The following is a 13094-nucleotide window of genomic DNA, read 5'->3' on the forward strand; positions in this document are numbered from 1 at the left end:
CAGAACCGATTGCGATAGACATGGCACCTTAGCCTTCTTGGAATTTCTTCATTGTGTGGGATCTTGCGGCTGAAATAAGTACAGTGGGAATAGCTTTGCCAAGTTTCTCATGTATGGAAAACACCATCATCACCCATTGATGGACACACACACACACACACACACAGAGGGCTTGCCGCCCACTTGTTATATTCGCTATCTAGGTCCCGCCATTCAGTAGGACGAAGCCATGGCCACCAAAACCCTAACTATAATGTATACACGGTGGGCTGGATATGCATCGTCTCCTCCGAGATGAACGCCGCACGAGCCCTATTAGACGAGGAGCACGAGAGCCTCCCACCAAAGCCAACGGATGATAATAGTTACCTCCTCGGCCGTAAGAACGGGCACAATGTGGTGATCGGTTACCCTGGGTCAGGCCTCTACGGCCCTCACAACGCCTCTCATGTCGCAACGAACATGGTGAGGACATTCCCAATATCCGGTTTGGGTTGCTGGTTGGAGTCGGTGGTGGAGCGCCGAGAACCGCCGATGCTGAGAATACGTGGAATGGCATTCGACTGGGAGATGTTGTTGTTGGTAATCCGAAGGGGAGTCATGGTAAGAAGTATTGATGAAGTGCCTTGGCTATTGAGTGTGTCAATACTGACCCGGGCTCAGGAGGCGTTCTACACTACGACGCGGACAAATTCAAAGATAATGGAGTGTTCCATATCACTTCCCATCTGAATCGATCGCCTTCTCTGCTTTTAACTGCAACGCAAAAACTCCTATCAGACCATGACTCCGAGCTAGGACAGATGGGAAACTACATCAGTCAAGTCTGCTCAAGGCTTGCTCGCCTCCCAGCCCTAAGAGCATCCCGATTCCCGGGCTAGGACCGCGACCATCTATTCATTTCAAGCTACAAGCACACCGGCGAAGGAGACTGCTCAAAATGGGACCGTGCATACCTGGTGAAAAGACTTGACCGTGAATCTGATATTCCAGTTGTCCACTACGGTCTCATCGCGTCTGGAAGCGCAGTGATGCGCTCAGCCCAGCGCCAGGACCAACTGCGTGACGAATGGGATGTATGTTGCTTCGAGACAGAGACTGCAGGCCTGATTAATGACTTTCCGTGCCTTGTTATACGCGGGATATGCGATTATTCTGATGGGCATCAGAACAAGGAGTGGGAGCCCTATGCAGCTATCACTGCGGTGGCCTATGTGAAGGATCTTCTGCGCGTGATTCACCCTGAGACTGTTGAAGGGGCAGCGAATGTGGTGGGGAGTCTTAATGATGGTGAGCCTTCAGATATGTTCACTAGATTTAGCTTCGGTTTTTAAACAGCCTGACAATGTCACAGTCTCACGTGCCCTGGATAAGGGGGACTTGGAGGTATCCCAATTGACAACGTCCGTGGATAAAATCCATGAAGAGCAGAAGAACGCAAACATCCTAGAGAGGCTTCACCTCCATGATTTCAACGCCGAGCAAAGCGAAGCCTCCAGTGAATCCCGGGAAGTAACTGGAGAGTGGTTACTCGTCCTCGTCGGCAAGCGCAAATGCACTGGCTTTTCCCCATGAAAGCGTGTCCGATAGTTGGCAAGAGGCTCGCGGGGGAGAGGAATTGATTCGAGTGATTTTCGAAAGATTAGAAATCTGTAAGGCGGAGTCTATACGCAGCCCAGCGACGGTATGAGATAGGCTCTGTAATCAGTCAATCATTATATAGAGAAGAATAAAAATTTTATAAAGCCCGAAACAGCTTAGTGGCGCAGAATAGATATCCATGATCTTTTTACTGGTATCTATGAACATTACTATATATATTGTCTTTTACTTTGCCTTTTATTCCAAATACAGTGCTTGCTTAAGTTTACTAAGTCGAATATGAAGGGTAAACCTTCTCCAGAAGCATTGGAAAAACTTAAGCGCATGTGCTGTTCTACGGGCTGGCAGCCCAGTGGCAATTATATACGATTACATGAAGAAGGTAAGGAGATCACAAAATAGCGGAACATTCTACAGCTTTGCGACAACCAACGAAAAGAGGCGAATGTATGAAGCCAGCGCGACTCTTTTTTTTGGGCCTGGATGTTTGTGCTACTGTAGAAACTATCATCCCTAGTAGTTATCCCTGCGTCACCCTACATATGTCGTGCGTATCTGTGGGAGAGTGTGGAATGCCAATAGCGATGTCCATGTAGTAGAACCAGAGGACGTAGCCGCGAACCGCTCCCAGACATCTATCAAGTTGATGATATGGAGCAATAGTTCGAGCTTTAGAAAACAATATACTCATGGATCGGTGATAGCGAGCGAAGCAAAACTTTGAGTGAATGGGTTTTTACAGTCTGTTTAGCTAGCTTTTAGGACTTTATAACAAGACTGACTCCAAGCCAGAATACACAATCTCCTATCGCTCAGACATACCTCAGGAATGGAGACTACGATGATAATTCACCTGAGCGATAAACAAGAACTGTTGTACAGCAAAACCATCACATTAATAATTACCACTAGAGTAGCCCGATATAGTCACCATAGGTATATAGATAACCAGCTCAGCGCGACTCAATAGCATACTTGAAATCATCCACAAGAAGCGTAATATCCTCCGTCAGCTCCTTGTCCTTTCCAGCAGACTTGATCCGGAAGAACAACGCATCCACAAGATACAGATCGTCAAGGTCAACCGTCTGCAACGCCTTGGTGTCGGTATACTTAACCGAAACGAACTTCTGGTTAACTAGGTTAGATCCGGTGATCTGAATATCACACGGCACCGTCTGCTTCTTGTTCCCATTCTTGACGCTGCAGCCGAGTTTCACGGATTTCCCGTTGAATTTATCCTTGCCCCCGTCCACACTGACAGAACCCCTGACCTCGACGTCGGTGATGTTGGTCATTGGGTAAAATAAGAGCTTGTTTCCACTGGTGGTCTTGATGTTCGAGGCTTGCACGGAGTACCGGCCAACTTGCCAGTCACCCTTGTATTTCAGGCCCTGGAAAGGGTTGGGCTTGAGGGGACCGAGCGCGCGATTGTTGAACTATGGTAGTTCGGTTAGTAACAAGATAGGACGTCACGGTTGATTCCTAAAGATGTCTTACCGGAACAGAATGGTCTTTGGTTGACTCAGTCGGAGCTGCAACAGCTACACCGGCCGCGGCCGAAAGGAGAGAGAGAAATGACAGCTTCATGTTTAGTTGAGTCAGGAGGAAAGAGTTCTAGAGGAAGCGGGGTGAGAATTAATATTTGTAGTGGAGAAAATAATGGTTACATCAACAAGAACCCATGGCCCCTTTATACGGCAGCCAGGGCTGGATAACCCATCAAAGATACGGGGCTGGCTGAGAGGTGAAATTCCAATCGGCATTCCTAGGAGCACAGACTGTGGGACCCGGATCTGCAATTTAGTTTATGACTAGTGTGCTATTAAGGTAAAATTAGTGACTGGTGTCTATACTAAAGGAGAATCAATCTCGGAGCTGCTCGGCACCCCTGCATCCCCATGATTTAGATCGACAGGTCGAATGATTTCCATTCCGGACACGAAGGATCGCTTTCCTTTTGAGCTTCTTGGGAGAAAAGCAAGACTTAACTATTGGTAGGTAGAAGAACTTGGACCGGATGGGAACAATATTAAATGATATCCTCTACCCAACGAAAAGGCAAGATGCTTGTCGATCCATTCATTCTATGCGGGCATTAGGACAGTGATCACCAATAATAACAATGTGGCTCCTTAATACCGGGTGAGGAGCGCAAAAGAGGTGCTCTTTACTATTTCTGTCAGTGGCAACACATACCAGAAGTATTCATTATTATCAGTGATTAGTTCAACTCCGACACGGTCCTTAGCACAGCCCGAAGAAACAGTATTCTCAAGTAGTTCGATTTTATCTTAGCCCAATTGTTACTGAATCGCTATTGACCTGAAATGCTTGACACTATAGGCTTTGGCCTATAACCCGGTTAAAGTGGTAGGTATAGCTTTCATAGTGTGATCCCTGCCGACGGATACATTACGGTGGGCTAAATCGCGGTCCCGGACAATTTATGTAAGATATTACCAAGTTTACCAACATCAACGCACTGTATTTCAGCCGGGTGAGTCTATTTAGAAGGTTCTACTATATTATCTTAACGATGATAATCCGATTCTGAATGTATTTGCTACTAGTATAATTCTCATTCTGCAGTATTTTACTGCTGGAAAAGACTTTTATCTGTGGGTAGTGTATTTACCACTACCAGTGGTAGTGGTAGTGATGGTAGTATCTCCCACCATCACTAATACAACCCTAAACTGTAGGCACTGAGATCCTCTCTATACATTCTTATTATTACTAGACTATAATAAAAGCTCTAACTTGGCTATCGGATATATAATTAATCAATAATCTTTGATACATTATAGAATACTATACTAGATTTGATAAGGTCGAGCGTTACTAAATAAGTGCGTGGGGGTAATATAAAACGCTATAGTTTCGGTAAAAAAAAATCGCTCTTGTCCAGAACCTCGACTTCACCGTAAGTACGTAACATTCACCTAATCATGTGCATGTGACAATGAGTGACTCGTTTACATATCATGCACCCCCTCATATCCAAACCTCCATATCTCGATATCGGTTGATATCTTCAATCACAAGACTCCAAGGACGTTATTTAGCTCGACTACTACCAGGTCTCCCGAGTAACGCACTGGGAGTATTGCTAACTGCTACCCTCTCTTGTTCTAGTAACACCTGTGGCTAAGCTTCTCACTCTCAGAACGAAACGAGATGGCTAGTTGTCATTCTTACGGCTTCAGCATGACTGCGAGCTCACCTTCCCGTAGCCGGTCATCTGAGACTTATTTCCCAGCGGCTCCTTCCTCTTCATCTTCTTGCTCACCAAGAGTTCTGACACCTCCCTCTCCAACTCTGCAGCAACACAACACGCTACCCTCTCCCATCCAACCACAACTACGCATCCTTGTCACTATGGGCCCTTGTACGTGGAGAGATGGTTATCTTAGGTGCTCATGCGAATCAGGATCGAGCCTCACGTCTGATCTGAATGTGAATAACGCAGTGTGCCGTTGCAGGCATTCAATGCTTCTGCACCAGAGCGCTTGTTAGTCCTTTACGCCTTTCATGAATTGATGACAGGCAGCTAATCTATATTATCAAACCAGCACCCTCGCAGAACATCACTGTGCCAACTGTCCCTGAATCTAGAGTTGTCTGTCCTCTTGGTAAACAGTTCACTCTGAAACAAATATGTGACAGCATTCTAAGTGTTGACTCGTACAGAACTACAACCTTTTGCGATCGCACGAGAAACACTGGTGGATGAAGTGATCGCTCGAGTTAACCATTACCATATAATTCGGGTGAACGGCACCCCAGCCTCAGGAAAGACTACTTTGATGACTCTTGTAGCCAATGAGCTACTCATAAGGTATGGGAAGAAGAAGCCTATTTACTCACTTCCAGGATGGGGGACGAGCGATACTAGGATAGGCTGGGCCACGTATTTGGAGCAGGAGACCGGCGTACACGGCCGCAAGTGGCTCACCTACCCGGCTTATCTGCTTCTAGATGAAGCACAGCAATCATTGTGGGATGAAAATCTTTGGACAGACCTCTTCAAACGTCTCGAGCCTGTTACTGGCCCATTCATAATTCTATTTATGTCGTATGGCTCTCCGCACAGGGGCTTTGTGGGATTTGGCGGGGAAGAGCATGCGCGAACTCCGATCAACTTTGCCCCAGAGCAGCAGATTTCCTTACAACCAGAAGAAAGCATTGGACCTCAGACTCTGGCCCCACCACGTTGGAGGCCTGTTGGTCTACTGCTTAACGAGGATGAGGCAGAAGACGTGGTAGAGCGTTACGCATCAGCCGCCCTAAGCTCAAATATGGCTGTGATTCTGACACGCGAACTGAAACAAGGCCTCTTTGCGTGCAGTAATGGACATGTAGGGTTGCTAACGAGCCTCACGCGTATGCTACAGGACACACCGGTGAGCCTTACCCTGGAGTTAATAGTCGAGGCATACCACTGACCTATCTACTAACATTCATGTTTCCATAATAGGAATTTTATGAGCACGTACGGACTGGCTCCACTGTTGATTGGACAACAGCAAGGAGAATACTTTTCCGTAAACCCCTGGTTTTTTTCAATTCGCTGAAAGTTTCTCCGTTTGGTCGCGGCTTACCTCCAGAGGAGATATTGCAACATCCTAGTGCGGCTGCGGTCTTTAAGGTAGCTATCACCTGTGACGGGTTGTACAAATCTCAGTTCAGAACCGAGAACGAAGAACTGAAACAAGCTCTCAAATGGATCTGGCAAAATGGGTGGCTGCATGCCGAGAAGTCATATAATGATATCCGTTATGTTTTTGCAAGTCAGATCCACAGGTGGTAAGCGCGTGTTCTATATAATGTTGTGCATCACTAAATAACAGAATATTTAGGTTCTGCCATACCCTTTTCACCATGCGTGTCCCCGACAACAACATCATCTATACTACACCTCTCCAACTAGCGATTCATGCTATCACTAAGTTCCAACCAAGTCAGCTGGCCATGCCCCCACGTTCCAGGGCAGTCGAAGGCAATGTATTGCCTCTTGAGGACCAATACCAGAAGGAATTTTACCGTTGCCTTTTCCCTATATTGGACGGCCACTTTGTCCTTTCACCCGAGTTTGTAGTCAAAGCAGGGCCAAAAGGTGGCACCATTGACTTCCTTATTGCTGAGAAGAAATGGGGCTTAGAGCTACTCCGAGAACGTGATCGGCTCGTGGAACATATGAGAAGGTTTGAACAACATGGCCAATACTACAGCATGTTGAAATCCGGGGAAATGGAGCAATACATTGTTCTAGACTTTACAAATACGGCACCAAAGAAGTCTCGTCCAGGTAATACCTGCCTTGCATATATTTTGCTTAACTGACATCTTCTCTAGAATATAAAAAGAAACTTTACCATGTCGTATTCACCGACAACTACCGACATGTTGATGTCATTGATGGCTCAGATCTAAGCGTCGTCCAGTCTTTCGTGTTGCTGGAGCAGTCAAGCTCAAATGTTTAGAATAGGCTGACCACCTATTGACTCATCCTGTGATTGCGTCTAGGTAGTTTCTAGTATATCGGTACACCCGGTTTGCACTGCCTCTGGGCAAAGTTTCCTTCACTCATTGACTTTAGATAGACAGAATAATATCATCACATCTGTCATCTTCGCCTTCTTACAACTCACCAGTTAGAACTTGCTCTGAAGGTGGCCAGGCTTATGTATGACTACAGCCGTACGGTGAAAGGAAAGCTGGGAGGGGACCTCTGGACTTTGCCACCGTTCCAGGACGGCACAACACTAAAGCGATCTGATACCACTGTACTTCCGAGCGCAAACATCCACGCATCAGCCCGCATCAATCCAGTAGTGTATGCAAAACGGATTGCCTTAAGGTATATTGAGATTCTAGAGGGGTTAGGGGACGCCAAAGTACTCTTGAAAGCAGTCCCCTGGCCTTGGAGATGTAGATCGAAGCATCGGAAGCGTTCTGCACATTTTCAACCTCAATCGAAGACAGTGAGCCTTCGGAAACAAATGACACTGAGGGTGGACAGGCATATACTGGGATCGAAGAAAAAAGAATAGGTCAGTGTCGCTAGAAAGTTTGGGGTTCTAGAAGACCAAAGATACCTTACGCGATTCACTGCAGACTCTTGTATAGAATCGGCTGCCCAAAATCAGGAATTGGCTTGACATTAACGGTCAGAGGCAATGGTTTCCCACTTTTGCTCCACCTATGGACCCTGAAGCCTTGGCTCAGGCCAAGGTAGCGCCCGGCGGAATTGCCGGCTTGCTATCAGGCCTCGAGAGCCCGATGCCAAACTATAGATTTGATTATCTGATCCGTCATGCCTTTGAGCTTGTGAGCGAGCTCCGAAGTCTTGAACAGCGATTTCTTACTATCAAAGAGAAAAAAGACGCTGAAGGGCTGACATTACTCGGCTCACGCCATCAGGGCACCGTCCTGGCACTGATCAAAAAGGTCAAGGAGCACGAAAAACAGGAGGCACTCAAAGCCATTGATGTCATTAGCGCAGCGCGCATACTGCAGGAAAAGGCGATGGAATATTATCTCCAACTCACTGCCGATAAAGATAAAACTCAAATCCCTACTATTGGCGAATCATGGAAGGGCGTGCCACAAGAGATTCACACTATAAAAGGGGATATCCCGATGTCTTCCTTCGAGAAGGAGGAGTTAGATAAGGCAGATACAGCATCCAACCTCTACCTAGCAGCGGGTGTGATCAGCGCAGTTGGTGCCGTGATGGCCGCCATACCTAACTTTGGGGCAAAGGTACAGCCGATGGGTGCAGGAGTCGATACTACTACAGCGGGGGTAGCTTTTCCAGAGTCAGCTACTTTCAGATGGATGGTCTAAAGATCGCAGCGCAAGGCATGCAGGAGGAGGCCGCGCAGGCTGGACGGAAGGGTGCGTTGAGCCGTGCTCTTCAAGAACGCCGACAGGCCACGAACAACCTTGGCTGGGAGCTGGTGCGGCTCGGCAAAGAGAGATCGCACTTACAGGCTAGATGTGATATGTGCAATGCGGCAATCGAGTCATCACAGCAAGAAATTGAGAATGCTGCCGCGGAAGAGGATTGGCTCCGGACAAAGTATACTAGAGAGCAACTATATAATAGGGATGATAGCGCGGTGGCCATGCTATCTCGTCAGACATACCAGCTTGCCGTTGAGATGGCCAATGTTGCCCAGCGTGCTCTACATTTTGAGCATTCGCTCCGATTTCCTAACACTATAAACCCAGACAGCCAACCGGCCAAGGGGCTGACAGACTACTGGAAGCAATCCCCTGATGGGCAATTAGCTGGGGAAGCCTTGTATCTGGACCTCAAGCGAATGGAGATGCTACACATTTCTATTCGGCAGCTCGATCCACGTGCCCTCCTTCATTTACGCGAACAAGACACATCTGATTTCGACTTACCTGAGGTTTTATTCGATATGGACTTTCCAGGCCACTATTGTCGGCGGAACGTGTCCGTGGCGGTATCTATTCCCTGTATCCTAGGTGCCTACACATCGCTCAACTGCACCTTAAGACTACTGAGTCATAGATACCGAATTGCGCCAGCTGGCAGCCAATCCGCATTTTACAACCAAGAGAGATCAGAAAGCAAATTCCATAGTGGCAGTATCCCCATAGATTCTGTAGCCGTTAGCAACGGGCTGCATGATACCGGAACCTTTACACTTGATTTCAATGGACAACCACGTTACGGACCTTTCGAGGGTGCTGGGGCTATCTCCAAATGGCCGCTTGAGTTCCCTTCACCATTCCCACAATTTGACTATCATACCATCACAGACTTCACGTCAGCTATACCGCTGTTGATGGTGGAGGACGATTTGCTAGGACGGCTGCAGGCGCAGTAAAATAGTGGGTTACCGAGCCGAAAGGATCGGCCTTTGCAGTTGACCTTAAGAATGAGTATCCAAATCAGTGGCGATGCCTAGCCCGCGAAGGTCAGATGGATCTTCCGGGTATGAGAGATCGATTGCCATTCTGGACCCACGGGCAGAGCTTAAGCGTTTGTTCTCTCAAACTCCTTGTGTTCCCAAAACCTGAGCATGTCCTCCCGTCCGTTGAAGTCGAGGTTGGAGAAGACAAAATCACCGTGACTCAGAATGAGAAGTTTTTGAAGGATTACGGGCAATTTAAAGGGGATGATTATATCCACGGCCTTTGCACCGTCATGGAGCATCAATGGGTTCAAGAACAATTCATTTACCCAAGGCTGGCTTTTAGTGCAGTTTACCTCATGAGCCCCTTCATAGTAGACGTATCGCTTCTCACCCGCAGAATAGATGTAGTCTCTAGGATCGCTCGTCTATGATATGTCTTTGATGTATTTCTGTATAGTATCTTTTCCGTGTATATAATCCACGCTCTCGAGGTGGGGTAATGGCGAGATTCTACGTATTCCTGCTGCAGATTTAACTCTTTCAAGCTGGTCTAGGGAAGCTTATAGGTGGCTATTCCTGCAATCACAAGCTATTTGTAGAAGTGATGCGCGAAGTCCATTCAGGTCGGGCATCATCTTCCCCTCAGCATAACCGAACTAATCTGTGGGTATCCGACTAGGGCCATCATACAGGTGCAGTGTCCTCCCCACCACTGAGGTAGTATAAAAAAAGCCGAGACCCCGAATTCTTTCTTGAATTCCTAATCTCCAATCTATCCTGAATTGTGCTTGGTTTATCCGTCTCGTTATATCACCACATAATGCGAGCTAGATCCCCTACGCCTACGAATGACCCCATCAAAAAGCTCGGAAGGAAATCGGAGGTCACCACGATCTGTTTGTGGACAAAAGAGGGCCCCGCTTCTATGACTGGGCTGCCGTTGGTTTGAACCGCCGGATATTCAAGCGGGGTTCTTGGAAGCTCAGCTGGGACATATCACGAAGTTCATATTGGAAGTTGGGGGCGCAATATGATGATCCGGATCTCCTTTCCAAATGGCCATCGGTTGAAGAAATGCTGCGGAAAAGGCATTTCGACTATTTAATTGGTGTAGAAATTGAAGGAGAGAGGGGAAGGTGAGCGTACATACAGCCTCTCTTTCGTTGTAAGATATTTCTTTCTAGATGCCCTTCCAGCACTAACGGTGGGTAGATGGCAACATACCGCGTATCAGTTGTGACGGGGTCAGCAATTAGCGTGGGTGGTTCAGCGTGGGGTGGAAAAGGCAGGACTTCGTCTCTCTCCGAAGGAAATTCCTCCGGTTGCTTACTCTCTGAGCTGGTGGGCATTAGGGACTAGAAATAGATTGAGCCGCGATACTAAATACTTTATCGACAACATCTGACTATCGATTGGCTTTGCCCGCGTCGCTAATTGATGATAATTTAGATTTTATGTCAAATCGGAACACCACTCGTTGCACGAGTTCTACTACCTAAGCCATGTCAGTAGCAGGTATCTTGAACACTCTACTCACTATACAGCCTGCTAGTGTTTCCCTCAAGATATTCTGGCGCGAAGATTCTCTAATCTAACTCCATGCTAGGGAGTTTGCAACGTAAACACTATCATGCACTTTGCTGCATTATCTTGTTTGGCTTGGAACCAGCCTTATCTCTTTGAAATACTTGTCAACAACCCCGTCATAGTTTCTCTGGATTGTAATACGTGCTCATGCGGTATTTCGTTTCACCATCATACTGAGATAGATCCTGCAGTGCCTGCAAACCCTCTCGTTCAATGGTAGAACGAATCTCCTGGTTGCAAGGAGTAATCCGACACTCAAATGAATTGGGCCGCATATTGAGGCCATTCCTATGAAACACAGACGATTAGCCGCTACATACTAGTAGTCAAGAATAAGGAAGCATCATGAAAGCACTTACGTGAAATCAAAAATATCCACCGGAACTTCGTTTCCGTGCCGGTCCAGCGCCTTTCGTATATCAAACCCCCATAGTAACCGGGCGATAGTGATGAAAGTCCCCTGCTCAGCTAAACCCTGGCCGCTGCACACTCGTCGCCCCCATCCAAATGTCATGTAGCCCTTATCCACCGGGAACGGGCGATGAACAGGACTTTCTTCAAAATATCGCTCCGGATTGAAACGGTCAGGCTCGGGGAATTCTCGTTCGTGATGGTGAATTGCCCAGACATTCCCCTGCACCCAGGTATTTCTGGGGATTAACCAGCCCTAATTAGGTCCACCGGATCAGCACATCTAGATATAAACAAGTACGGAATTCAAGGAAGTGCATCGTACCTTATAACGATCATCCTTAATGGGTGCATGCGGCTGTCCCCCAATAATAGCGACCGATCTCCACCGCAGCACCTCCTTCACAAACGCCCTTACATATGGCAAATCAGACTCATCCTCGAACGTCGGACTCCGATGTGGCCCCACCACCCGATCGAGCTCTTCCCATGCCTTGGGCAGTGTCTCCGGAAATGCACAACAAGCGAGAACAAAAGTGACAAGTGTGGAGCTGGATGTATCGCTGCCTGCTCCAAAAAGGTTACCAGCGAGCGAGGAGATCTCCATTTTGGTAAGGTTGTGTTTCGGCACTTCTTCGAAGAGTTTCCTTGCGTAGCACTGTTTTGCCTCTGGACCACTGGCGGCTTCTTCTGCTAACGCGTAGAAAAAGGGCCTGCCGCGTCCTTGTCCATTGCCTAATCCGTGCTTCCAGGGTGCCATCCAGTTGGGGAATTTGGCGAGGACTAGACCGTGTTAACTGACGACACAAGGATAAGAATACATTGATAGAGGACTAACAAGGAAACGACTCCATCAACATGGGAAACGACTTCCCCGGTACGTTCAACTCAGCCGCCCGCTGCATCACCGCAACCACCTCCGTGATAATTGGGTCCGTATATGCAGACACACGTCGCCCAAACCCAATTATCGAGACCACGCTCGTCGCGTACCTCTCGAAATGGCTCACGTACTCCCTGGGTTCGCGCAAGAGATCCAAAGCAACGACCTTGCTCTCGTCGTTCTGGAACCCGCGGTAGTTGCGCACTTGCTGCAGTCCAACACCCATATGGGTTAGTTTCCTGTGCAGCCGCCATCTATCTCCGTAGTACATGTTGACCATGTTAGACTGGCCGGCGCCGAGCTCGCTAAAGACGACCATTCGTGGGCGGGATGCATAGATTGCGGCTCGCTTGTTGAGGAGTTCGTCAGCAGCCCAGGCGTCGCAGATCCAGATTGTTGGTCGTCGGCCTGTCCAGAATGTGACCATGGGCGTGTTGTACTCTTTTGCTAGTTGCTCGAAGTATATCCATGGTTTTTGGTCTGGTAGGAGATGTGTGTTTCCGATCATGGGAAGGGGGAATGGACCTGGTGGCTGTAGCTAAGTGTTAGCGTAGCTATTAGGTGACTCGTTTGATATTGCTGTGGGCTTGCCATTTGGAAATGGAGGTATATCATATATCCATAGTCTACAATCAAGGCCAGTCCCAGGATTACCACTACCGGAGGTATTAGTGTGGCGAAATTCACGTGGCTCCATCCAGGATGGCTGAGGA

The 13094-nt window shown here is 47.8% G+C and overlaps 4 protein-coding genes across 4 annotated transcripts; 2 read left to right on the forward strand and 2 right to left on the reverse strand.

Annotated features, from left to right (window-relative positions):
- Window positions 1–1031: 1031 nt before the first annotated feature.
- AO090011000429 (uncharacterized protein) lies at window positions 1032–1575 on the forward strand (the record flags this gene model as incomplete). The annotated part of the gene is made up of 2 exons (XM_023232947.1): window positions 1032–1290; window positions 1355–1575. 2 exons carry the CDS (start codon window positions 1032–1034, stop codon window positions 1573–1575), a joined length of 480 nt encoding a protein of 159 aa, XP_023093500.1.
- Window positions 1576–2425: 850 nt separating this feature from the next.
- On the reverse strand, window positions 2426–3192 carry AO090011000430 (uncharacterized protein; the record flags this gene model as incomplete). The annotated part of the gene is made up of 3 exons (XM_023232948.1): window positions 2426–2438; window positions 2578–3041; window positions 3103–3192. The coding sequence occupies 3 exons, from the start codon at window positions 3190–3192 to the stop codon at window positions 2426–2428; spliced, it is 567 nt and encodes a 188-aa protein (XP_023093501.1).
- A 3294-nt stretch (window positions 3193–6486) lies between these two features.
- Window positions 6487–7088, forward strand: AO090011000431 (uncharacterized protein; the record flags this gene model as incomplete). The annotated part of the gene is made up of 2 exons (XM_001826015.3): window positions 6487–6913; window positions 6961–7088. The coding sequence occupies 2 exons, from the start codon at window positions 6487–6489 to the stop codon at window positions 7086–7088; spliced, it is 555 nt and encodes a 184-aa protein (XP_001826067.3).
- Window positions 7089–11203: 4115 nt separating this feature from the next.
- AO090011000432 (cytochrome P450) lies at window positions 11204–12808 on the reverse strand (the record flags this gene model as incomplete). The annotated part of the gene is made up of 4 exons (XM_023232949.1): window positions 11204–11375; window positions 11447–11754; window positions 11794–12281; window positions 12337–12808. The coding sequence occupies 4 exons, from the start codon at window positions 12806–12808 to the stop codon at window positions 11204–11206; spliced, it is 1440 nt and encodes a 479-aa protein (XP_023093502.1).
- Window positions 12809–13094: the final 286 nt, after the last annotated feature.

The sequence above is a fragment of the Aspergillus oryzae genome, chromosome 7 (assembly GCF_000184455.2).
Source record: "Aspergillus oryzae RIB40 DNA, chromosome 7".
NCBI lineage: Eukaryota > Fungi > Ascomycota > Eurotiomycetes > Eurotiales > Aspergillaceae > Aspergillus > Aspergillus oryzae.